This window comes from Scyliorhinus torazame, chromosome 17 (assembly GCF_047496885.1).
Source record: "Scyliorhinus torazame isolate Kashiwa2021f chromosome 17, sScyTor2.1, whole genome shotgun sequence".
NCBI classification, from domain to species: Eukaryota; Metazoa; Chordata; class Chondrichthyes; order Carcharhiniformes; family Scyliorhinidae; genus Scyliorhinus; species Scyliorhinus torazame.
The window spans coordinates 9100645-9127873 of record NC_092723.1 but is presented as its reverse complement, the minus strand read 5'-3'; the positions used below and the strand labels follow the sequence as shown (position 1 = coordinate 9127873).

At 46.6% G+C, this 27229-nt stretch overlaps 1 protein-coding gene across 1 annotated transcript in view; it reads right to left on the bottom strand.

Annotated features, from left to right (window-relative positions):
* Window positions 1–18938: 18938 nt before the first annotated feature.
* The window catches only part of LOC140393690 (fibroblast growth factor receptor substrate 2-like), a 91594-nt gene continuing 83303 nt past the window's right edge, over window positions 18939–27229 (bottom strand). The window contains exon 8 of the mRNA XM_072479983.1: window positions 18939–25928. Within this exon, the coding sequence (XP_072336084.1) occupies window positions 25901–25928 (28 nt within the window). The 3' untranslated portion in view covers window positions 18939–25900. The remainder of the gene's footprint in view (window positions 25929–27229) is intronic.

The window sequence follows — 27229 nt, the reverse complement described above, 5'->3', positions numbered from 1 at the left end:
GGCCTGGGACAGAAGTGAAGACTGGAACCGAAGAGGGCTTGTGGACTGTGAAAGAGGAGTTGGGAGAGTGTATAAATGGAGTTTTGACCAATATTGTTATTTTTTACTTCACGCTGTTATAGAGGTTAAGTTTTTTATTGTTGTTCTTTGTTTCGACGGTTTTATTTTGCTGAGATGTTTGTGTTTGATTGTTTTTCCTGGGCCTGAGCGGGTGGGGAGTGGAGGGAAGTCCTGGGTGGGGGCCCCGCGCTAGCTAACTTGAGTCAGCTAGTGAACGGAGGTATGGTGAGGGAGGGGCTGCGTAATTGGAGCCTGCCGAGCAGGTTTCGATGGGCCTAAAAGGTGTGAAAAGGGGGGAGTGGATCTATACTGAGTGAGGTTTTTTTGAGAGGAAGGTTAGGATAGTTACGTGGAACATGAGGGGGTTGGGAGGCCCAGTGAAGAGATCAAGGGTGCTGGTGGATCTGACAGGTTTGAGGGCTGATGTGGCAATCCTGCAGGAGACTCGCTTGAGGGTGAAGGATCAGGTGAGGCTGAGGAAGGGCTGGGTTAGTTCGGCATTTCACTCGGGATTTGATGGCAGGGCTCAGTGGGTAGTGGTCCTGGTTAGCAAAAAGCGTACGGTTCCAGATGGAGAAAGTGGTTGCGGACCAGGGAGGAAGGTATGTGATAGTGACAGTGGCATTGGAGGGGAGCTTGGTGGAGCTGGTAAGTGTATATGGTCCCAACTGCGATGATGTAGAGTTTGTAAAGAAAGTGCATGGGGCCATCCCTGACTTGGACTCACACAAATTAGTGGGTGGGGACTGGAACTTGGTGCAGGAGCCGAGATTGGACAGGTCACGGCCGCATTCCCTTGTCCCGTCCATAGGTATAATATCACTAGTTTGGTGGGAGGGTGAAAGCGGATTTGGCAAGGTGGAATGGTCTTCCTCTGTCGCTGGCAGGTCGGGTGCAGGCAATTAAAATCAACGTGTTGCCGCGATTTTTGTTTATTTTTCAGTGCCTGCCAATCTTCCTGCCAAAGGCATTTGTCAAGGTCGAAAAAATGATCACCTTGTTTATATAGGGGGGAAGATGGCTGTTGCAGAGAGGACAGCAGTCAGGGGCGTTGGGTCTCCTGAATTTAGTGTATTTACTGGGCAGCAAACGGGGAGGAGTTGGGCTAGAGGGGGAGGCTCCCAATGGGTTAGAATGGAGGAGAGTTTGTGCAGGGGGTCGGGGCTGAGGGCGTTGGCAAAGTACTGCTCCCGATGGCTCCGGGGAAATATTTGAGGAGTCCGGTGGTGGTAGTGTAGCCATGTAAAATGGCTGCGTTCCGATTAATCTGGCCCAAACCCAGTTTAAAACGGCTAACCCGAACGACTGCTGGGAAAAGCAGCCAAGAAGACACAAGCAGGCAGCTGCAGACAGGTTTGCATATTCGGCTCTGGGGAAGTTAGCCCAGATCGATACTCAGGGCTATCAACAGCCCATCAACCCAGGTATCTGCAGTTGCATTCAGGACTGTTTACACCTAATCTACTCAGATATCCACAGTTAAATCGGCTATCCCCGGGAACAATTGCAACATATTAGCAATTGAATACCGGGCCAGACCTGTCGGCGCCTGCAGTGGCCGAAACAAAGACAGGTGAGCGACCACCCCCTGATCGAGGAATCGCCTCACCATTGGACACATCGACCCCAGAGATTGGGGACAGAATCCAATCACTTGGGACTCAGGGTCAAGGGCCGCCCCGGGAGGCGGGTAGCCCCTGGGCCCTATAAAAGTGAAGGTCCAAGTTCAGATCTCTCTCTCTCATCTTCGCCTGCTCGAGACCTTCGCAAGACCAGCCACCAGCAAGTGTAAGTTTGAATCCAACGATCGCTATCCGGTAGAAACACCTAGCCACCGACCTGTAGCAGCCTTTTGAATCCCGTGGGCCAGATCTGATTGGACAAGCCATTCGTTTCCCTGACCTGGTGGGCTCTTCCTAAGTTAAGTATTGGCCAGTAGTGATATATTATATAGAAAGTAGTATTAGGGTATTAATATTGCTTGTTGTATATAATAAATGACCGTTGTTTTAATCCTTACTAAGCGGTGTGCTGTGTTATTAATCATAACCTGAACTTGAACCACGTGGCGGTATCATAAAGATACCTGGCGACTCATGAGCAAAGGTGACCTAAACAGAGCAAATAGACTAAGGCTAAAAAGAGCAAATTAATTGGCGACTCTGGTGGGACCCGACTTAGAAGTGGAAAACCACTCCAGGAGAACCCCAACATTTTGAATTAGAATCCAATCGGAAACATAAAAAAAAAAACCACAAGTGTTCAAGCGGTTCTGGTTAATAATTCACAATTCGGAAGTGTGTATATGCATGCGTAACTAACAGGGTTATAAGGCAAAACTGATAGACTTTTTGTTGCGCCAAAACTATCGGCAGTTGGTATTTCGGAAATTAGCGCAAGCCGTACCCGCATCTACCACACCACCTTAGCCCCCTGTTCCAAATTCGAACGTAACGAGCAGATAAGAGAGAGCCATGCAGGCAATGCAAGCGATGCAGCGCCTCATGAACCCCGAAGATTTTGCTGTCGCACCAGTCAGCAGTGTAGGAGCGGGACAGTGTCCCGTTTGGGAGGTGGAAATCCGCAAATTTCTGCAGGGCAAAGGATGGCCCGTGTGGAAGGATTTCTGCAATAACGACGACTCAGGTCCTGGAAGTATAGGGCATACTTGGTGGGAGAACCTGAGCGAGATCCACAGAAAGAGTTTAGCAAAAGCGCACAAGCCGATGGCAATTGTGTCCTGTCTGGCACAATTGCGAGGCACAGAGGAGGTCGTCAGGACGCTCCGCAAGGAAATAGAAGGCATACATCGGATGAGTAAAACCGATATATGCAAAATTGAGAAAGAGAACCTGGAATTGAAAGGGAAATTAGCAGCAAAGGACCAAGAGGTGGCTGACGCCAAACGGGGTCACCAATCTTGTCTGGCGCACTTGAGTAGTTTCCAGTCACAGTATGAGAAGGCTTATCAGGACCTGCAGCGTGCAGTCCTGGTAAAGAAAGAAACAGAAAACCAGTTAGAGAAGCTCGAGAAACAATGCAGTGATCTCAAGGCAGCCTTGAGAGCGCTCCACGCCACAACAACGGAACTAAGGCAGAGTACTTTAGACCATGCTAAGTGCCGAAAGCAGATTGAAGACTTGAAAGCACTGTTTTCTGTCCAAAAGGGATTTCAAGAAACCTTTGGGGAAAGTTTAGAACAGGAAGACGGCCCTGATTGGGAAGAATTGCAGGAGACAGCGTAGAGATACGTTCAGGGAGCATGTGCGCAGGGAAAACCCCTAAGGAGGAAAGCACCCCCACCCCCCACACAACAGATAATACAGGCTCCCATGAACCCTGTAACAACCCACCGCACCGCCACAGCAGACGAGGCGGAGATCTTATATTCCACCCCCCTCACAGTGACCCAATTACGGGACGCGTGTGCCAAAATCACACCGTTCCTCCCCGCTTCAGACCCACACCATTTCTTTGCCACCGTCAAACACCAGGCGACCATGTACGGCCTGGATGAGAAAGAGCAGGTAAAGCTCACAGTCCTCAGCTTAGACCCATCGGTCGCAGCAGCCCTTCCCGACCCACAGAATGTAGGAGGAGGCACCCTTGCAGAAATGCATACCGCGATCCTGGATGCAATCGGGTACAACCGGGGCGACCCCATAGACGGTCTGAATAAATACAGACAGAAAAAGTCTGAACACCCCACAGCGTTCGCAGGACGCTTGTGGATTCATTTTGAAGCCGTTTTCGGCAACGTAGACCGTGCCCATTTGTCCGCAGACAATATGGCCAAGTGCACCCGCACCCTTATCTCCCATGCCACGGAAGCAGGACAGAATGCCTGGAGCAATTATGACCCCTCGGAGGAGGCTCATAATGAGAAGTGGGTGGTCAAGAGATTGTCCCGAGTCTGGGAACAAGCGGCTCACGGTAAATCAGCCACTAGAACACCCGAGGAAAACCAAGCCGCCGCAGACGTGCAGGCAGTAAGAACCACTCTTCACAACCCCGCCTGGGTAAACGAGGGAAAGAACAGCCCCCCAGCCAAACCGCAAGAGTGCTACAATTGCGGAAAATTGGGACATTTTGCTAGAGAATGCAATGGCCCTAAGAAACCACAGAGTGCCCAACCGACAGGCACTCTCGATAAGAAAAAGGCAGAGCCCGTAGCGACCGAGAACTGAGGTGTCCACATGATGATTTAAAGGAGACACTTGGTGAAAAGCGTTGTCCTTTCTGATGGAACCGGCAGAATGTTTTATGTTGTCTGTCTGTTTGTTAAATGTTGTCCGTCCTACAGGAGAATTCTCTCACCGCCCCACACCCATTCACCTGAACTTTTAACTTTTCCCACTGACCCCCACCACCGCCACACGCCCATTCGGCCGATACCTCTGAGGACTTGACTCAGATACCCACCGCGGCCACACGCCCATTCGGCCGATACCTCTGAGGACTTGCCTCAGAGGCCCACCAGACCAGACGCCCGATCGTAGCTACTCTTCTGATTTGATGGTAGAATCAGAACAGTAACCCCACCATGATGACTACATTTATGTCCGTTCTTTGGTCGCTCAGGCAGTGGAGAAACGGCGTGAGACCCGCCCTGCCTGGGGACCCCCCCCCCCCCCCCCCCCCCCCCCCCCCCCGTTGGTCAAAAACGCTCAGGTAGGGAAGATACAGTATTGGTAGCCATCCTACCCGGGGACTCCACCCAAATCGTACCCGTCGCGGCCCACACGCACCTCATTCGAACTTTTCTTTCAAAAACCGTTTTATTTTATTTAGGCAACCTTTGAGTTGCTGCCACATGCTATTTACATCCTAGAGCATTTGGATGATAAAGTTAGCACTGATCCACCATTGGGAAGTGTGCCGGGTCCAAACATTTGTTTTGAAAAAAAAAAATGGGGGGAGAGTCAAATGCTGTGACCAATTATAAGGGTTTAATTGGCCCCAAGAAGGACAGACACACAAACACACCAGATATTAAACCGAAGTATTTACACACACTACGCTTGTCTTACAGAACTCCAGAAGCTCCAAGTCCGGAGAAAACCAGTCAACAGGAAAAGGAAAAGAAAGAAGACAGCCATGAGGACTCCTTTCTTCGTGCTCAACATATTTATTATGGACTTTTGGTTGCGCGGGAACGCAGACCCCATCACTCCAAACCCCCCTGCCGTTAACGCTTCACTGCCCCGTAGTACCGAGGGCCCAGTCACCAACCACGCTGCATTATCCTGGTGTGCCAAGTTCATAACTTGGTACTCTCTATCGTACATCATTGAGGCACTGTTGGCATTGGCTATACTCAGTTGTGCAGTACAGACCATGCGCCTCCGCAAGTGGAAAAGGAGAGCGTACCGCGCTCGAACCCCGGTCTATCGAATCCGATCCCCGATATTTGGCTATGACCAGACCCCAGACCCCCGTGACATATGAATAATAAAACATGCACTGGCGGGTTTTTTTTCCTGTAAATAAAAAAAGAGAATGTGTGGAAATGTATGATCCTGAGCTTGACTGCCAAGCCAGGAAAGAATATATTAAATGTTGTAATTGTCATTGTATAGAGAGATAAGACTGTAAGTTTGAAGAATTGTTTAGGTAAAATTAGAGGTTCCCAGTTTATTTTTTTCCAGACACATGCCCCTGCCTGACATAGCGCCCTCAAGAATTGTTTAGGTAAATTTTTGTGCATAGCTAGGGTCAGAGTAGTGGCCATGTGGGAGGTGCCCCCCCAGTCGGGAAACGAAGAGGACAAAATTTATGTGATCCTTCACGCTTCGCGTTAGGATCACAAGGCGGGAATGTAGCCATGTAAAATGGCTGCGTTCCGATTAATCTGGCCCAAACCCAGTTTAAAACGGCTAACCCGAACGACTGCTGGGAAAAGCAGCCAAGAAGACACAAGCAGGCAGCTGCAGACAGGTTTGCATATTCAGCTCTGGGAACGTAGCCCAGATCGATACTCAGGGCTATCAACAGCCCATCAACCCAGGTATCCGCAGTTTCATTCAGGACTGTTTACACCTAATCTACTCAGATATCCACAGTTAAATCGGCTATCCCCGGGAACAATTGCAACATATTAGCAATTGAATACCGGGCCAGACTTGTCGGCGCCTGCAGTGGCCGAAACAAAGACAGGTGAGCGACCAGCCCCCGATCGAGGAATCGCCTCACCATTGGACACATCGACCCCAGAGATTGGGGACAGAATCCAATCACTTGGGACTCAGGGTCAAGGGCCGCCCCGGGAGGCGGGAAGCCCCTGGGCCCTATAAAAGTGAAGGTCCAAGTTCAGATCTCTCTCTCTCATCTTCGCCTGCTCGAGACCTTCACAAGACCAGCCACCGGCAAGTGTAAGTTTGAATCCAACGATCGCTATCCGGTAGAGACACCTAGCCACCGACCTGTAGCAGCCTTTTGAATCCCGCGGGCCAGATTTGATTGGACAAGCCATTCGTTTCCCTGACCTGGTGGGCTCTTCCTAAGTTAAGTATTGGCCAGTAGTATTAGGGTTATTATATGGAAAGTAGTATTAGGGCATTAATATTGCTTGTTGTATATAATAAATGACCGTTGTTTTAATCCTTACTAAGCGGTGTGCTGTGTTATTAATCATAACCTGAACTTGAACCACGTGGCGGTATCATAAAGATACCTGGCGACTCATGAGCAAAGGTGACGTAAACAGAGCAAATAGACTAAGGCTAAAAAGAGCAACATAATAGCGACATTGAAAACCTGGAGGCAGTTGCGCCAGCACTTTCGGCTGGGGGCAGGGTCAAGGGAAATGCCGATTCGGAGGGATCACAGATTTGAGTCAGAGAGGTGGGGTGGGAGTTTTCGGAGATGGGAGGAGAGGGAAGTTAGGGCACTGAAGGATTTGTTTTTGGTGGGCCGGTTTGCTGGACTGGAGGAGCTTGGGGCGAAACATGCGCTGGGGCAGGGGGAAATGTTTAGGTACATGCAGGTCCAAGATTTTGCTAGGAAGGAGATACGGAGCTTTCCAGTGTTGCTGACCCCCACACTGTTGGAAGAGGGGCTGACGACACGGGGAGTGGAGAGGGGGGGGTTGTGTCAGCAATTTATTGGGTGATTCTGGGAGAAGGTAAGGCATTGCAAGAGGAGATTAAGACAAATTGGGAGGAAGAATTGGGGGAGGGCATGGAGGAGGGGTTGTGGTGTGAGGTGCTCCAGAGGGTGAATGCTTCAACTTTGTGCGCGAGGTTGGGGCTGATACAGCTGAAGGTGGTATATAGAACACACCTCACAACGGCGAGGATGAGCCGACTCTTTGAGGGGGTAGAGGATGTTTGTGAGCGCTGTGGGGGAAGGCCCTGCAAATCATGTTCATATCTTCTCATCCTGTCCAAAACTGGAGGGAGGTCTTCAGGGTAATCTCGAAAGTGGTGCATATGAAACTCAAATCGGGTCCTCTGGAAGCCATTTTCGGGGTATCAGATCGTCCGGGGTTGGAAGCGGGTGCGGAGGCAGATGTCTTAGCCTTCGCCTCGCTGATCGCCCGAAGGCTGGTCATGTTGGGGTGGAAGTCAGCTTCTCCACCCTGTGCCCTGGCGTGGCGGGAGGGTCTGCTGGAGTTCTTAACGCTCGAGAAAGTGAAGGATGGAAGAGTTCTACAATTCATGGGCGTTGCTTATTATCCATTTTTAAGAATTGGATGACATTGAACATTAGGGGGTGGGGGTTGGGGAGTGGGGGGGTTGGAGTGTATGTGTTGTTGGCGACTATGTATGGATGATGGTGGATTCCTGATTCTTTTTCTTTGGTGTTTGTATTCAAAATGTTGGGGGCTGTTTGGGGGGTTGGTGGGAGGGAGGGATTGTTGACCAGGGGTTTGACATTGTATTTGTTACCGTTGATTATTTGTTGGTGAATGTAAATTTGGATGAAAATGTGAAAAAGGAGGAGAATAAAAATATTTTATAAAAGAGCTCAATTAAAGAGCTAGCACCGGGAGACTTGAGGCTATTCAAATCTTTGCTACCCGCATCTTAACTTGCAGCAAGTCCCGTTTCCCCTATCACCTCTGCACCGATGTGACTCCATGTGTTGATTTTACAATTCTCATCCTGGTTATGAAACCCCTTTTATGGTCTTGCTGCCCCTCCCCATCTCTGTAAACCCACTGTCTCCCCCCTCCAGGTATCTGCATTCTGAATTCTGGCCACGTGTGCATTCCCGATTATAATCGCTCTACCATGGGTGGCCATGCCCTTTAGTCGCCTTGGCTTTAACCTGGTTTTGTAAGGCTTCTTACTGTGCCCATCCCAGTCCAACGCCAGCATCTCCACATCATATTTTGAAGCAGGAACCGTTTCAATATTATTGGGGTAGGGGGGTGGGGGTTGAAGAAACAGGATTAGTATCACTTTTAACTATAAGAATCAGAAACTGCTTGTCATTGACTTTTGGGCGACATATGGATATACTCAGGTCTAAGTCTGATTATTTGAATTCACAATTCTTAACCACAAGCCAGGGGACAAGTACCTTTGCACAAGTCAACATCTGTGTTTGTCATCTCATCAATGTGTACTGTTCAAGCCATATAAGATTTTAAATGTAATATGTTTCTCCACCTTTCTCCCCCTGTAGAGTATTTCTGCAGGGTGTGACTGCTCCTCTTAGGTTTCTTGTCTGAAACACTTGACTTTCTTTGATGTGGTCCAGGAGCTGTCAATCAAAGCTTGATGTGTATAGATATTGCAGTTAGTTTCACAGCTGACTACTTCAAATTCACTCAAGTGTGAAGGGAGATGAATGAAACAATGCTGACCGCTGTGTGTGTGGAAGCTGTCAATCTCAGACTAGTGAAATCAGTATCACAGAGAAATGAAAGAAAGGCTTGCATATCAAAGATCTGAAGGGTTTAAACCCAGCAGATAGACTTTCTCTTTCCAGATGTTGACAGATGCTCGATGGACCGAATGGCCTCCTTCTGCACTGTAAATTCTATGATATCTATGATATCCTGTGCCTGAACCAGCAGGTGTATTGCCCAGATGAGCTTTAAAGCAGTGGTTAATGGCGCCGAGGTCCCAGGTTCGATCCCGGCTCTGGGTCACTGTCCATGTGGAGTTTGTACATTCTCCCAGTGTTTGCGTGGGTTTCGCCCCCATAACCCAAAGATGTGCAGGGTAGGTGGACTGGCCACGCTAAATTGCCCTTTAATTGGAAAAAAATTAATCAGATACTCTAAATTAAAAAAAAAAAAAGCAGTGGTTATAGAGAACCTAGTGGAGTGGTGTAGCGGCAACAATCTCTCCCTCAATGCCAGCAAAACTAAAGAGCTGGTCATTGACTTCAGGAAGCAAAGTACTGTACACACCCCTGTCAGCATCAACAGGGCCGAGGTGGAGATGGGTTAGCAGCTTCAATTTCCTAGGTGTGCACATCCCCAAAAATCTGTCCTGCTCCACCCACGTCGTGCTATCACCAAGAAAGCACATCACCGATACTTCCTCAGAAAACTAAGGAAATTCGGCATGTCCACATTAACTCTTACCATCTTTTACAGATGCACCATTGAAAGCATCCTATCCGGCTGCATCGCAGCCTGGTATGGCAACTGCTCGGCCCAGGACCGCAAGAAACTTCAGAGAGTCGTGAACACCGCCCAGTCCATCATACGAACCTGACTCCCATCCATTGACTCCATCTACACCTCCCACTGCCTGGGGAAAGCGGGCAGCATAATCAAAGACCCCTCCCACCCGGCTTACTCCCTCTTCCAACTTCTTCCATCGGGCAGGAGATACAAAAGTCTGAGAACACGTACGAACAGACTCAAAAACAACTACTTGCCCGCTGTCACCAGACTCCTAAATGACCCTCTAATGGACTCACCTGATTAACCCTACACACCTGTATGCTTCACCCGATGCCGGTGTTATGTAGCTACATTGTGTACCTTGTGTTGCCCTATTATGTATTTTATTTTATTTTATTTTCATGTACTTAATGATCTGTTGAGCTGCTCGCAAAAAAATACTTTTCACTGTACCTCGGTACACGTGACAACAAACAAAATCCAATCCAATATTTTCACTGCCTCTATCTGGACCTTTCTCTAGCTTCCAAATTTGAGGGGTCTCTTCAAGGGGGCTTCTCGACAAGCAGGATTTCCAGACGGAGGGGCGGGATCTCTTCTGGGAGTCTTCTAAACAGGGGTCTCTCTTGTGGGGGGGGGGGGTCTGGCGGGGGCCTCTTAAATTAGGGGCTCTCTGGTGGTCAGGTTTTGTATTGGGGGAGGGGGGGGGAAAGAGGGTGGCTTTCCGATAGACGTTGGGGGAACTCGCTTAATGAGTTATCCCCTTGGTCCTCCATCCACCACGTCAGGGCAACACTCGTCAAGACCTGCAACAATCTTGTAGACGTGATTCCTGGCCCAGAGGACTGGAGAAACAGGAGGGCCCGGAGAATATGGTGGCTGGCCCATTAATAGGATGTAAGTGGGTCATTGACACCAGTGTGTGTTCTCCCACTGGCACGGCATGAACCTCAGTCCAGACGCTAGCGGGGAACCTGAACACCGGAACAGGATCGGCGCAGTTTTCCACCCGTCGCTAGATTCTCCGCCACCCACAGCAAAGTTCCCCAAGTGGTGGAGAATCCCGCCCAACATGTTACTGATAATATATTAACCTGACATCCTACTGGCCGTCCACTAGGAAACTACAATGATAATAATCTTTATTATTGTCACAAGTAGGCTTACACTAACACTGCAATGAAGTTACTGTGAAAATCCCCTAGTCGCCACATTCCGGCGCCTGTTCGGGTACACAGAGGGAGAATTCAGAATGTTCAAATTACCGAACAAGCGTGTCTTTCGGGACATGAGGGAGGAAACCGGAGCGCCCGGAGGAAACCCACGCAGACACGGGGAGAACGTGCAGGCTCCGCACAGACAGCGACCCAAGCCAGGAATCGAATCTGGGACCCTGGCGCTGAGAAGCAACAGTGCTAACCACTGTGCTACCATAAAGCCTAATGCCCTTCCGGGGAGGAAATCTCCTGGTCTGGCTGACACGTGGCTCCAACTCCGCCATAGTGCCGCTGACCCTGAACTGGCGCGGCTCAAGGGCAATTAGAGGTGGACAGTAAGTGCTGGCCAATATTTTTTTTTAAAATGTTTTTATTCTACATTTTCACATTTTCCTTCAAAATTTACACCCCACCCACAAACAGTAAACGGTAACAAATACAAAATCAACCCCCTTAACAATAACAACGATCCCATCCTCCCACCACCCCAAACAACGGCCCACCTGGCAATATATGCATCCAATAAACCAAACCCTCCCACGGTGGCAACAAAAAACAATGTAGAAAAAGAAAAAGGAGTCCGGGACCACCCATGGTCACCATTGACCTATAGAGTCAACTCTCCCCCCCCCCCTCCCCCCCCTACACTCAATGCCATCCAACCTCTGAAAGTGTACCGTACATGATACCCAAGAGTTGCCCCCCCCCCCCAGTTGCCAACTCCTCCCGTCCACTGCCTCTTGTAAAACTCCTCCTCCCAACCTCAGTTCCTTCCCCCCAACTTTCCACCCCGGCTAGACCACTCGGACCTTGTTCTGCCAGGCTCCGATGGCCGCAGCCGCTCCCCCCACCTCACTCCCGTTCACTGGCCGGCTTAAACCGACCAATGTGGAGGCCCCCGCCCGGGTCCCTTTCCCCCTTGCCCGGCCCTAGGAAAGCCCAGAAATCCCCTTTTAGCACACAAACCCCGCGTATCCACCTACACCCCAAAGAGCCCTCATTTCGAGTGAAAGTCCCATCACTTCCCTTGTCCAAATATATACAACATTGGCTTGTTTAGCCCATACACCCGCACGCAGTGAAACAAAAAAGAAAATACAGTCATGAGGTTACATCGGCACATGGCCATTTCTCAATTTCTCAGTTCTGCCACAGTCCTTCTGCCTTCGCAAACTCCTCCGCTGCTTCCGCCGTTCCAAAATAAAAGTCCCTGAGCTTGTAAGTCACCCTCAGCTTCGCTGGATATACAATGCCGCACTGCACCTTGCTAATGTACAGTGCCCTCTTCACCCGGTTGAAGGCAGCCCGCCTCCTTGCCAGCTCCACCGTAAAGTCCTGGGATACACGTATACCAGCTCCTGCCCACTGCCCATTCACCAAAGATAAATAATTGGTGGATGTTGAGTCTGGAGAAGGGTGTGTAGATAGCCTGGGTCACATTGAGATCCAAAAAGACGAGGTGTTGTCCGTCTTGAAAAATATTAAGGTGGCTAAGACCCCATGGCCTGATGGGATCTACCCCGGAATACTGAAGGAGGCAAGAGAGGAAATTGCTGAGGCCTTGACAGAAATCTTTGGATCCTCACTGTCTTCAGGTGATGTCCCGGGGGACAAGGATAATTCAGGGAACTACATGCCGGTGAGCCTTACGTCAGTGGTAGGGAAATTACTGGAGAGAATTCTTTGAGACAGGATCTACTCCCATTTGGAAGCAAGTGGTCATATTAGCGAGAGGCAGCATAGTTTTGTGAAGGGGAGGTCGTGTCTCACTAACTTGATGGAGCTGTTCGAGGAGGTCACAAAGATGATTGATACAGTTAGGGCAGTGGATGTTGTCTATATGGACTTCAGTAAGGCCATTGACAAGGTCCCTCATGGCAGACTGGTACAAAAGGTGAAGGCACACGGGATCAGAGGTGAGCTGGCAAGATGGATACAGAACTGGCTAGGTCATAGAAGGCAGAGAATAGCAATAGAAGGGTGCTTTTCTGATTGGAGGGCTGTGACTAGTGGCGTTCCGCAGGGTCGGTGCTGGGACCTTTGCTGTTCGTAGTATACATAAATGATTTGGAGGAAAATGTAACTGGTCTGATTAGTAAGTTTGCGGATGACACAAAGTTGGTGGAATTGCGGACAGCGATGAGGACTGTAAAGAGGATACAGCTGGATTTAGATAATTTGGAAACTTGGGCGGAGAGATGGCAGATGGAGTTTAAGCAAGACAAATGTAAGGTAATGCATTTTCATAGATCATAGAATTTACAGTGCAGAAGGAGGCCATTCGGCCCATCGAGTCTGCACCGGCTCTTGGAAAGAGCACCCTACCCAAGGTCCACACCTCCATCCTATCCCCATAACCCAGTAACCCCACCCAACACTAAGGGCAATTTTGGACACGAAGGAGAATTTAGCATGGCCAATCCACCTAACCTGCACATCTTTGGACTGTGGGAGGAAACCGGAGCACCCGGAGGAAATCCACGGGGAGAACGTGCAGACTCCACACAGACAGTGACCCAAGCCGGAATCGAACCTGGGACCCTGGAGCTGTGAAGCAATTGTGCTATCCACAATGCTACCGTGCTGGAAGGTCTAATACAGGTAGGGAATATACAGTGAATGGTAGAACCCTCACGAATATTGCCAGTCAGAGAGATCTAGGTATACAGGTCCACAGGTTACTGAAAGGGGCAACAGGTGGAGAAGCTAGTCAAGAAGGCATAGGGCATGCTTGCCTTCATTGGCCGGGGCATTGAGTATAAAAATTGGCAAGTCATGTTGCAGCTGTATAGAACCTTAGTTAGGCCACACTTGGAGTATAGTGTTCAATTCTGGTCGCCACACTACCAGAAAGATGTGGAGGCTTTAGAGAGGGTGCAGAAGAGATTTACCAGGATGTTGCCTGGGTATGGAAGCATTAGCTACGAGGAGAGGTTGAATAAACTCAGTTTGTTTTCACTAGAACGAAGGAGGTCGAGGGGCGACCTGATAGAGGTCTACAAAATTATGAGGGGCATAGACAGAGTGGATAGTCAGAGACTTTTTCCCAGGGTAGAGGGGTCAATTACTAGGGGGCACAGGTTTAAGGTGCGAGGGGCAAGGTTTAGAGGAGAGGTACAAGGCCAGGTTTTTACACAGAGGGTTTACACAGAGGGTAGTGGGTGCCTGGAACTCGCTGCCGGAGGAGGTCGTGGAAGCAGGGCCGATAGTGACATTTAAGGGGCATCTTGACAAATACATGAATAGGATGGGAATAGAGGGATACGGACCCAGGAAGTGTAGAAGGTTGTAGTTTAGACGGGCAGCATGGTCGGCACGGGCTTGGAGAGCCGAAGGGCCTGTTCTTGTGCTGTACATTTCTTTGTTCTTTGACTCTCTATGATGTGGTCCAGGAGCGTCAATCAAAGCTTGATGTGTATAGACATTGCAGTTTGTTTCACAGCTGACTACTTCAAATTCACTCAAGTGTGAAGGGAGATGAATGAAACAATGCTGACCGCTGTGTGTGTGGAAGCTGTCAATCTCAGACTAGTGAAATCAGTATCACAGAGAAATGAAAGAAAGGCTTGCATATCAAAGATCTCATGGGTTTAAACCCAGCAGGGCTGCTTCCTCTGCCTGAGCCAGCAGGTGTAATGCACAGGTGAGCTTTAAAGCAGTGGCTATTTTCACTGCCTGTGTCTGGACTTTTCTCTAGCTTCCAGACAGCAGTCTCTCTTCTGGGAGATGTCCAGACAGAGGCGTCTCTTCAAGGTGGCTTCTCGACAAGCGGAATTTCATCTCGGGGGTTTCCAGACAGAGAGGCGATTCTCTTCTAGGAGTCTTCTAAACAGGGGGATCTCTTGTGGGGGTGGGGTCTGGTGGAGGCCTCTTTAATTAGAGGCTCTCTGGTTGGCAGATCTTGTATTGGGTAGGGGGGGGGGGGGGGGGGGAGGGTGGTAAAGAGGGTGGCCTTCCGATAGACTTTGGGGGAAACTCCTTATAATGTTATTCCCTTGGTGCTCCATCCACTACGTCAGGGCCACACTTGTCAAGACCTGTAACAATCTTGCCGACATGATTCCTGGCCCAGAGGACTGGAGAATTCGGAGGGCCCGGAGAATATGGTGGCCAGCCCGTTAATAGGATTGCTCGTTAAGACCTATGTGTGCCCTCCCACTGGCACGGCATGAACCTCGATCCAGACGCCAGCGGGGGGCCTGAACATCGGAACAGGATCGGCGCAGTTTTCCACCCGTCGCTGGATTCTCCGTCACCCACAGCAAAGTTCCCCATGCGGTGGAGAATCCCGCTCAACATGTTATTGATAATATATTAACCTGACTTCCGGGTGCGGCTATGCAGAGCTAGGTCGCATATTCGGTAGCTCCCGCTTGGAACAGACTTTTGGGCTCTTTTACAGGGCCCCCACGGCATTTGTTTGACATTTCCCGGTGTGGCAGGAAGACTGCAACATTCCCCTGACAGTGTCCCCCAGGAATGTTATGTCTTTTGGCTACCAGACCCGGCAGAAACAGTAAAAGATTTGGCTGCAACAGGATAAACAGGGCCTCTTCCAGCATGCAGGCGGGGGAAGGGCAAGCTTAAAGCTGCAAACTGACCTGAGGGCCTTTATCAAATTTTAATTCTAACGGCAGAGGGAACAACTGTGAAAAGATCTCACCAAGGCCACTGAAGAAGCGGGGATGAGGCTTCCGGTGGCGGCCATGGAGGAGTAGGTCGCGCATTCGACAGCTCCCGTCTGGAACGGACTCTTAGACCTTTACCAGGAGTTTCCACAGACATTTTGGGGCAGATTGGTGAAGCGAACACTGCCAAAAGGATTCCCTCTCAAGACTTCCGGTTGCGTCTATGCGGAACTAAGTCGCACATTCAGCGGCTCCCGCAAAAACGGACTTTTGGGCTCTTTTCTGGCCCCCAAGGGCACTTTTTCGACGTTTCCAGGTGTGGGAAGGAGTTAAGAATAGCTCCCCGTCAGTATATGGCTTTAACTAGGAGCGGGGTGACAAAAAAGGTGGTGGTGGACCAGAAGAAGGGAGGGAAGGACAAAATGGCGGCGGGTGGAGACCAGGCAGCGTGGAGGCAGTGGGCGGAGGAGCAACAGGAGGGTATCCAGCGCTGCCTCAGAGATTAAAACGGACCTGCTAGAGCCGATGAAGGCTTCTATTGATAAGCTGCTGGAGACACAGACGGCCCAGGGGGTGGCGATCCAATGGGCACAACAAAAGATCTCTGACAATGAGGACGAGATCTTAGTCCTGGCGGTAAAGGTGGGGGCGCACGAGGCGCTCCACAAGAAATGGCAGGAGCGGTTCGAGGAGATGGAGAATCGGTCGAGGCGGAAGAATCTGCGGATTCTGGGCCTCCAGGAGGGGCTGGAGGGGCCGGACGTGGGGGCCTGTGTGGTCACCATGTTAAACTGGATGATGGGAGTGGGGTCCTTCCAGGGGCCCCTGGAGCCGGAAGGGGCCCATAGAGTGTAGGCGAGGAGGCCCAAGGCTAACGAGCCTCCGCAGGCGGTGCTGGTGCGGTTCCATCGGTTCGTCGATCGGGAGTGTGTGCTCAGGTGGGCCAAGAAGGAGAGGAGCAGCAGGTGGGAGAACGCGGAGGTTCGGATATATCAGGACTGGAGTGTGGAGGTGGCGAAGAGGAGGGCCGGGTACAATCGAGCGAAGGCGGTGCTGCACAGGAAGGGGGTGAAGTTTGGCATGTTGCAGCTGGCGCGACTGTGGGTTACCTACAAGGACCGGCACCATTATTTTGAGTCTCCGGAGGAGGCGTGGGCCTTTGTTCAGGCCGAGAAGCTGGACACAGACTGAGATTTGGGATGGGCGATTGGGGACTGTGGAGGATATGTTATGCCTATTTTTGGTTCGGGGGGCGGTGCCGTTGCATTGTTTTGGGTTTCTTTTTCTCTGTGTTTTTCTCTTTCGGGTTGGGGAGGGTGGATGGGGCGGGTTGGGCATTGTTTTGGTTGATGGCGGGTCCTGGTAGGTGGAGAGCGCGGGATTTTTTCCTGCGCTGAAGACTGGGGGGGGGGGGGGGGGGGGGAAAGAGAGACCGGGGCGGGGAAGCGAGGATTGTTTCCCGCGCTTAGAACGGAGGGGGAGAGCCTGTGAATAGGGAGCGGGAGAGGAGGGTGTGCCACACAATGGGAGGAGTCGAAGGGGAGGCGGGAGCGGCCGGGGTCAGCAGGAGTCAGCTGACTTGCGGAAGTGCAATGGGGGGAGTAAATCAGCTCGGATGGGTCCTAGCCAGGGGAGGGGGGGGAGAATCGAGTTGCTGCTGCTAAGATCAAGGAGGAGCTGGAGCGAGTGGGGTGGGTCGAGACGGGGGTATGTCACTGTGGGGAATGGGCCGGGTGTGGGGTGCGGGCACGTGGCTGGCCGAGGAGGGGTCATGGCTAGTCGGCGGGGGAGGGGGGCAGGTAGCCCCCTGATCCGGCTGATAACCTGGAATGTAAGGGGACTGAATGGGCCGGTTAAGCGTGCCCGCGTGTTTGCGCACCTGAAGGGGCTCAAGGCGGATGTGGTTATGCTCCAGGAGACACACCTGAAGGTGGCAGACCAGGTAAGACTGAGGAAAGGGTGGGTAGGTCAGGTGTTTCACTCGGGGCTAGGTGCCAAAAATCGAGGGGTGGCAATCTTGGTGGGAAAGAAGGTGTTATTCGAGGCGAATAACATGGTCAATGTGTATGCTCTGAACTGGGACGATGCGGGTTTTATGCGGCGTATGTTGGGTCGGATCCCAGACTTGGAAGTGGGGTGCCTGATAATGGGGGGAGACTTTAACACGGTGTTGGATCCTGCACTGGATTGCTCCAGGTCAAGGACGGGTAGGAAGCCGGCGGCTAGAGTGTTGAGGGGATTTGTGGACCAAATGGGAGGGGTGGACCCTTGGAGATTTGCAAGGCCGGGGGCTAGGGAATTTTCATTCTTCTCACATGTCCATAAGGCTTATTCTCGAATCGACTTTTTCATTTTGAGTAGGGCGCTGATATCGAGAGTAGAGGATGCCGAGTATTCGGCAATAGCCATTTCGGACCACGCCCCGCATTGGGTGGACTTGGAGATGGGGGAGGAGAGGGACCAGCGCCCGCTGTGGTGCTTGGAGGTGGGGCTGTTGGCATGCCCAGCGCTGGAGGAATTTTGGAAGGGCGTAGCGAGGACGGTGTCGAGGGTGGTAGGATCCAGGGTCAAACCGGGCTGGGGGCTCGCAATATTTGGGGTGGCAGAGGAGCCGGGAGTGCAGGAGGCGAAAGAGGCCGGAATTCTGGCCTTTGCGTCCCTGGTAGCCCGGCGAAGGATTCTCCTTCAGTGGAAAGATACGAGGCCCCCAAGCGTGGAATCCTGGATCAGCGATATGGCAGGGTTCATTAAATTGGAGAGTGTGAAATTCGCCTTGAGAGGGTCGGTACAAGGGTTCTTTAGGCGGTGGCAACCGTTCTTAGACTTTCTGGCAGAACGATAGACATTGGTCAATGGCAGCAGCTCGGGGGGAGAGGAGGGGGGGGTTGGGGGGGGGAGTTTACTTTATTATTGTTTTTGTTATTTACATTGAAGGGTCTGAGGGGGTGTTTACACCTGTTGTGTTAAGTTGGGGTGTTTCTGTTAATTTATTATTTATGTACAGGGGGGGCGGGGGGAGGGGTTGCTTTTCTAGATTTTGTTTTGTACTTAACCCTGTTGGGTTCTTTTTTCTTTCTCATTTTGTTCTTGATATTTTATGAAAACCTTTAATAAAAATTATTTTTTTTAAAAAGGTAATATATTAACCTGACATCCTACTGGCCGTCCACTAGGAAACTACAAAAGGACTTCACTGGTTGTGAAGTATCACAGGCTCTCCCGAGTTTGTAAAATGTGCTTATATAAAAACAAATTCTTCTTTCTGTCATCAATAAAATGGAAGAAAACAGCTACATTGTGGCACCAGAAAAGGTGAGTGCGTCGTGAATACGATATGTCTGCTGAGAGAGGGGGATATTCTGGAAATACCACTGAGTTAATGCTCATTCTTTAACTGTGTTCAAAGTTAACATGTCAGGAAGAAAGTTTAAAAAAGTAAAAAAACAGTTTCTTTTAGTCCATTTCTTTATTCTATATGCCATTTTTAAAGGCCAATAAAGTATGATACAGCATTGCTCTTACAACATTTAATCGTTATATTTCATACATTTCCATACAGCATATAAACAAAGTATGAAATGGTGCTAGTTTGAACATAACATTTGCAGTACCGTATAATACAATGCATTTATAAACATAACCTGATTTCCATAAAACAGAAACATCCAACTTAATTGTTCATCCCTAATGGGGATCTTTTATTAGTGTAGTCACTTTAATAAAGTCATAAATATTTAGAATAAGACTACAATTACTTTGACTGAAATTACAATACCATTATTCTGCTTAAAGCGTACCTACAGTTTACCTAAGGAAAACTGGGTCATTAATTGCGTTTAACCCTTCCTTATCCATAAGGGCACAAACAGCACTTTTGTGAGTGTGAAGATGGTGGTGATTATTATGATATTGAAGCTCAATTTAAACAGGTAACAGATTACTGGGCTTTACCTTTAATAAACAGAGTGAATAACACCTTTAATATAAAGCATCAACCACTTTAGCATGAGTAATTCTCAATGTTGCTACAGTGCAGAAGTTAACAGTATTTTGGATTTTTTTTAAATGTGCAAAATCTACTGACAGAGAAAGAAAGTACAACTTTGTCTGAATGATAAATGGTTACAATCCAACCAGATTATTTACTGGTTAACTTTACCTGCAGGTCCTACTTGATCAATGAAGCAGCTCTGGACAATTTGTACCATGATCCTTTGTGAATTCATGAAGTAGGTTTGAACATTTCATGGATTGGAAAGGGTTAAAAACATTAGAGTTTATAAACTCAAGGATGTCACAGCTAAGGAAACAAGATAATCACAGAATTTACAAATGCTACCACAATTGCCTACACGTGGAAAAAATAATATAGGCATATGTGAAACTTGAACGGTGGATTTATTGCAGCCTGGTTAAAGTGGTGGAGGCATTGGTCATGGGTATGAGCAAATGGAACAAGAAGATTTAGAGGGCAATGGGATATTGATTTACAGCACACCTTTGTATGAAAATATGTCGTATGTGCAAAGACCTGGGAAAGTAAATGTCACAAACATCGTACTGTTTGATAAAATTAAGGCACCGATTTTAACAAAGCAAATCAACAAAAGCTGGGCGTATGTTAAGTTTAAAATGCCAGGTGCCTATCTCAGGGTGCCAATACAATTAAATCACATTCTTACTAACTGTAGACTTGAAAAAATAAATGTCGGTGCTCAGTTCAATATAATTTGCCTCTAATCAATAGTGTATATGAGGTTCTACCAGCACTACTTGATTTAGAGTAAAAATGTCAATTCTGACCGATTGCTAAGGCCTGGGAAATTCACTCCTTCTGTACCAAAAAACATTGAATTAAACAATGCAACAAATTCCCTGCAAAGGGGGAAAAAAAAAATCCAGTTTCAGCGTCCCATTTCTTTTTCGCATATAAAGTTTTTCAAATGGCTATAGTTCAGCTCGGTTGACAGTTTGTTCCTACATTTCTTTGGGCACAATGAGTTTTGTGTACATTCAGAAAATTCTGTGATTACCCTTCTTCAGTACCTTGAATAAGCTCACAGAAGCAGACATATACAGCAGCATCCAAGGACATCTACGTACCTACGTGCAGTACACAAAAAAAAACTCTACAAACTGCCAGCAGATCAGCACATGCAGAAAAATGGAGAAGATAGCGATGACTATGGCCTGAAACCTGCTCGGAGTATTTATTCATGAAACTTTACACAATACTTGATGGGAAAACACCCACTGAAATTTAAAAGTGACTGTACAATGAAAGTTGGGCAATTGTGTTTGTGACGACAGGCATCTAAGATGTCACCATTAGGTCGACAAGTGTCACTTCAAATCAAATCATACGCATACTCTGCAAAGCACACCAAAATAAGCAGACTTAAATACTTCCATTAAAGTCCCAGCATTTTTGTTCAGTGTGTCTTAGTCACCAGTGCGGAAGAATGAAACCACTTTCCACTTTTGCATTTATGACAATACTAATGATTCAAGACCAAGTAGCCTGGTTTCATGAATGTTTTGGCCCCTACTACAGATATGTAATTAGAAGGAAAGGGAAGAAGTGTAGCCAAACGCGACAGCATTTAAAATTTTTGCTTCCATCTAAACACCTTACTAGCACAGTGATAAGGCACTTGCTTCTCACCTCAATATTTTACAGATTAAGTCAGGCAAAGCCTTACATTCCAAACATGTTTGTAATATTTGAATCTTGGCATTAGTAGCATCCACCTTCTAATATAACCACCCCCGCCACTCACAGAAAGAAAACACTAATTACACTATTTAGAAAACAGACACCTGCTACCAGCCAATCCATATGGCAACTTAGGCACTTGAGCTGTAAAAGAAACGTCAGTGCTAATCTGTAAACATAACTGAAATCAGCAGTCTCAGCGACTGATCAGAGGTCACGTTTCTTTTTTTTTAAATAAATGTAGGCAGGGGAGTGATGAAGTGGCCTTCTAAATGATTTTGTAGCAAGAACTTTAAATTTAAAAAGCTTTACCTCACTCAAAGAACGCACAGGGAACATGAGCCAGTATTTTAAGGCTAAAATTGTACAATATGAAGTTATAACTATTGTAGATTTGGCCAAGCCGGGTCAAGAAGGAAAGATGCAAGGATTCTTGGCTTTTATTAGTTACTGTTCACTACAAGGTTTTGGATTGCAAGAGAACTGGTGGGAAACCCTGAATAGAAATCCAGACAGCACAATAATCTCTTTAATAACATCTATTCTTGGCTTGAGAGTGCTGCAGAGGATCTGTAACTTTAGCAGTGCAACAATGGACAGAGTGCAAGTCCCAGTTTGAACTATCATTTGAGCTTCGTATCCGTCAGCCGGTTGGAGCAAATTAGGGCTGTTGTGCTGTCCAAAGCAATGCTCTCTTACGCTAGGGAATCTGGATTCAAATCCTATTTCGAGAGAACACGATCTCCATCGTCTGCCAAACGTTTACGGTGACAAATTAAAAGAAAACAAACTAGAGAAATTCTGACAAGTCTTCATCTAGTTTCCAGTTGGAATCTATAGTTCAAAATCAACCCTAATGTGGCACTGATTAGAAATTTTCATCTAAGATTGTCACGGAACAGGAATTGATGCAGTTCATGGACATCCAGGACTTGAAAGCTATATTTAATTCCAGATTTCAGAGCTAAGCCTGATCCCAAGAGTGCAAAAGGCGGCACAAAGTGGAAAACAAATTTCATTCTTTAGCCCTGTTGAACCTCACCCTGATGAGTACACCTGCATATAGAAGATAATACTGTGAAGCCATTTATTTGGCTGACTGAAGTTCAAAAGTTGTGCACAGAACTGGTGTAGGTCCAAGTTCAGTTCAAAGGACATAATCCTTAATCCCTCACAGCCATGGTGAACAATATAGATGATCCTGGAAATAAACATACAGATAACAAAGGCCACATATGCTTGTTGAGTGGAAGTCACCGTAACCCTGTCGAGAAACCAAAAATTGCAACTGCACCCAGCACAGGAAAAATTAAATGCAATTTGGCAACGTTTAGTTTTCAAAACAGACACTGAAAATATTTTCAAAGCTGCAATATATTCCTACCAATGTGTGATCAAGCATAACATGAAACTGTTAAATACACATGTATGACTGAGCAATTGAAATGTCATCAATTGCTACTATGCTCCAATTATTAAACACAACTTTGTAATCTCAAATTGCATTGAACAGAATCAATTATAAATTCCTAAAATATGATACTTTAGTTCCATCTAGTGGGACGCTGGAGTAGTGACTAATTTTGGATTCCATTTACCAGCTTATTGCAACTTGTTTTTCCCCTGACAATTCTTCCTCTTAAAATGTACTGAATTTTTCCCAGGGTCTAAATCTATGAACAGCACTTGCTCTCGCGGCAGCTAGTTCAAATGGCCATTTATTCAGGAGTGAGATTTAACAGTCAACATGTTAATTCGCCTTGAGACGAGTCCCAACCTGCCCTCAGATGTCCTCACATGCACAACATCAGCAGGGGTCACTGAATAGCAACCAGTAGAAGGAACAGTGGCTGCTTTTACCCCCGCCCCCCCCCCAAACATCAGTGGCACTGAGATCAACTGTACCAACACTACCACTGTCTCCAACTGAAACCAGCTCATAGATTTAACATGAATCCAAGAGATCTATAATACAAGCCACTCATTGCATTACTCACTAAGCTACTGGAGGAGCCCAACATGTACTCCCCTTGACTTCTCTAACCCCATTTTGAAGTTATTTCCTTATTATTCCTCTGCATTTTCACTCAAATTGGCAATTGTGCAAAATCTTTTAACTGTCAAACCAGGAAACTTGCACAGTGTGAATGAAGCAAGGATGTGATTCCCACTCTTTGACTTTATTCATCCCGCTTCGGAAAACTCCTCGGTGCCTCATTGTCTTTGCTCAGACAGCTAACCAGGATTAGGGATGAGGGGCTGCTGTGTAGAAACTCCACTTTCAGTCCAAATCTCAAGTCATAATCTGCTCTTTCTACAAATGACATCAGGCACCATTTTCACATGACAATTATACAATGGAAACCTGTTCATTAATATTTCATTCCAAATTCTTCTAGTTAAGTGCAGACTTTTCACTATAGCATATTAATTAAACAAGAAAGCTGAAATGCAGTACCATCTGTGACTCATCACCATGGTTGCTGTAAATTCAAAGCATGGGGGGGGGGGGGGCAGTTTTAAAAGAATTAAGCTAAGCCTTCTTTATTTGAAAAATGAAAGTAATTAGCTTCAGGAATGTCATAATTAATGAAATTTTGTGGTATCACAATAGCCAGTTTTGCAGGGAGTTGCAAAACAAGGATGTTTAAACTTTAAATGTATTTGTAAAGACTTGCGATTTAAGACTGAGAGTTGATGAAGACATTTATAAGTATCAAATAAAAAATCTTTAGAAACGTCAAGTATGTGAACTATCTTCTTTTTTTTTTTAAATATCAGTTTTAGGAAACAATGATGTCCTTCATTTAGTTTTCATAGGTGCTCCACATCGGTCAACTCGCTCCCAACAAACTTGAAAAATGGGTAATATATTGCAGCTTTGAAAGTGATATTGGGTAAGTCAGACAAATGTCAGGCTACGTGATAATGTGCAGAAAGTTATTACAGTATTTGCATTCCCACAGACCGCAGCAGAAATGCTTACAGCCAAACACAGTCATACTCATTGTTGCATTAAATGAAGTACAAGCTGAAAAGGGAATTATGGCATTTTTGTTTGACAACAGCCAAAGTACAACATACAAATAAGTAATTAACTTTAAAGCTCCAACAATCAGAAGGAGCGAGCAAGTCTCAGTGTAAACAAAGGTACCAGGCAGACTGGATTTTGTTAAACACTATATCATCTTATTTCATGCATGGAGGGTTGGCACTTTTTTGGCACATTTTATAATGTTTTATAACCCTGAAATTGTAAAGAGTCAATTACAGAACTAGAAATAAGAGTTAAGGATGTTCAATATAAATTACAGAAAGTCATTTCGATGAATGATCGCTCTTTTGATGGGAGATTAATTCCTACATTCTATATAAGGGAACAATATGTACTTTAAAAACAGAGTACTCATACACATAACCCCCAATTGTAACTAGCTGAAGAGGGGAAAAAAATTGGAATCTTTTCCTTTCTGATCCAGTAGATAGATTGAAAACTTGGGGAAAAGCTGAAACTTCATAGCACTTTTACTGTAGAAATTACTGCTACATAATCATTTGCCCACCTCCAATTGCAACTTAAGTTTATCTTACTAACACTCATTTGAAGAAACAGATTGAAGTTATTATTTTAAACATTAGTTCGTAACATTTTTATACAACTCCAACTTCCTCTTATGTCCAATTTTGCTTGCCAATTCTTTTCTGTTTTCCATTCCTTACTTTTCCTCCCATCCCCCAAGTTTGTGTCTGCAAACACCAGCGCCTCACCACCACCCGACCCCCACTACCACACCAAAATGATCATCGTTCATGTGCAAGAACAAGCTGTTCCATCTTGCACGAGCAGGGCATACGCCAGAAGTGTCTCTTCACCCAGAAGTGTCTCTTCACCCAGAATCCATGTGCACACCCTTCCCCCAGGAGTCAATGGACTGCAGTAAAGAGGGGCAGTGCAGCCTTTTCTTCTCTTCCATAACCACCCACTGCAGAGATCAGTGAATTCAAACATTAGATTGAATTGCTATTTCCTACTAGGCCAAGGTTAGCTACTCACTAGATAAACTTAGATGGAGCAGAAATTATTACATTTGTGCTATGTTGATTTTGTCAATATGAACATACAGAATCCCCATTTAGTTAAACTTTCATTTGATTCCCGTTGACAAATAAAGCAAAAGTATTTCCAATGAGCAGGCCACCGTTGAAATTTGTAGCAAACATCCTTAATCCTTTTGACAGTTGTCCATCTGAGCCAATCTGTGTAGGTTTTACATCTTTCACTACACAATGCACAGTAAAACAATGTAGACTGATGCACAGTAATGACCATCACCAAACATCTTAAAGAGTCTCCTTACACTTCGATCAAAGAGACAGTATCTGTTTTCCTGGGCCTGCAGTGTTTCAAAGAACATTTCAAGAAAAACTCGAAGCACATGATACGATTTCCTTTTGAAAGTAGCAGCCCATCAAAATGCCTATTTCTGTACCAAGCCTCTTTATCTTTAACAAACGATCTTTGCAGGAATGTAGTGACAATTTAAAGCCATTCTGAAATGTCTGCACGCGCAAGACCTTTATAAACAGAGACTGTCCCTTCAAAAAAAGGCAACGTTTTACCTAAAGAAAATGTAGACTATAATGTACCATATTTGACACTTCAGAAGTAGAACATTTTTAATGGCAATTATGGCTAGCAGTGGGTCCCAACAAATGAAGAGCTGTAACAAAACAGAGAAAAGGGGATTAAAAACACGCATGAATATGGATAACTGACCTCCAATTAAACTGCCCTCCCCCTTTCTGTGCAACATCCCACAACACTCCACAGAATGTTCAATGTCATTGCCCAACAAGGAAAAGCAAAAATCACTAAATAAAACTGCTTCTTCTAATGCTTTAAGCCAGTAAAAGAGTATTGGAAATATAAAGTACACAGAGAATAGATTTTAAAGTATGAATGATTGATTTACGTTCAATCTTCATTGACGTTTTGTAAAAGGCAGGGCCAGCCAGGGTTCCGACTCCCTGGTTTCTGTGAAAGAGTTTTGTCATGGATATCTATGGAATCTGTCGCCGAGAACAAACCACCGCCTCAAAGAGAGGGGTAGAACATCAACAATTGCCACATTAATGCTAAACGATTCTGCAATATTGTAATGCAATAACTTACAGCTGGAAATGAATTTTTTTTTTTTTTTTTTTTTTAAATCACAATTCCCAAAAATATTTAACAAGAAAAAAATATATAGTTTCAAAACTTCTGTCCCATTATATAAGTTAAATGAATTACTTTGGGTTCCTTTTGTAGCTCAATGGGTAAAACCATACCACTGTCCTAGCCACACACTAACTGAAAAAAACTGATCAGGTAATTGAACTCATATTTCTAGACAGGTTTATAGTGCGATGCTCTGAGGTCCCCGACCAAACATTGAGATCCTGATATGGGGAACCATAAAAATATTAGGTGCTTGGTAGAATGAAACCGTTTCATTTAAGTGTTACAATGTTAATCACTTGACACTGTAGTCAATGTTCTTCAGACTCGAATCTTCATGTATTTTATTATTTACGAATTTATGCTTTACTTGACCAATGGGCTGGCCAGAGGGGGTGTCTATGTGGGAGGAGTACATGCTTGCCTGGCTCTGCTTGGGTATTCTGCTGTGCACTCCAGCATGTTCTGCTTTTAATTCAGATTTCCATCTTTTTGTTTTATCAAAAACAGACAGCAGCAGTTCTATCTGACCCTCGCCTATTTGGACAGCACAAAACCCATCACGTATCCCTTCAGTTCTGAAGAGTTGTATTGGACTCGAAACATCAATTGCTTCTCGTGCCACAGATGCTGCCAGAGCTGCTGAGTTTTTCCAGCATTATCTGTTTTTTAATTACAGATTCCCAGCAACTATAGTTAGTATTTTGCTTTTACAACAGAAAGCAGCAAGTTGCTGATTTAATCCGTAATCATAGAATCCCGACAGTCCAGGAGGCCATTCGGCGCATTGTATCTGCACCG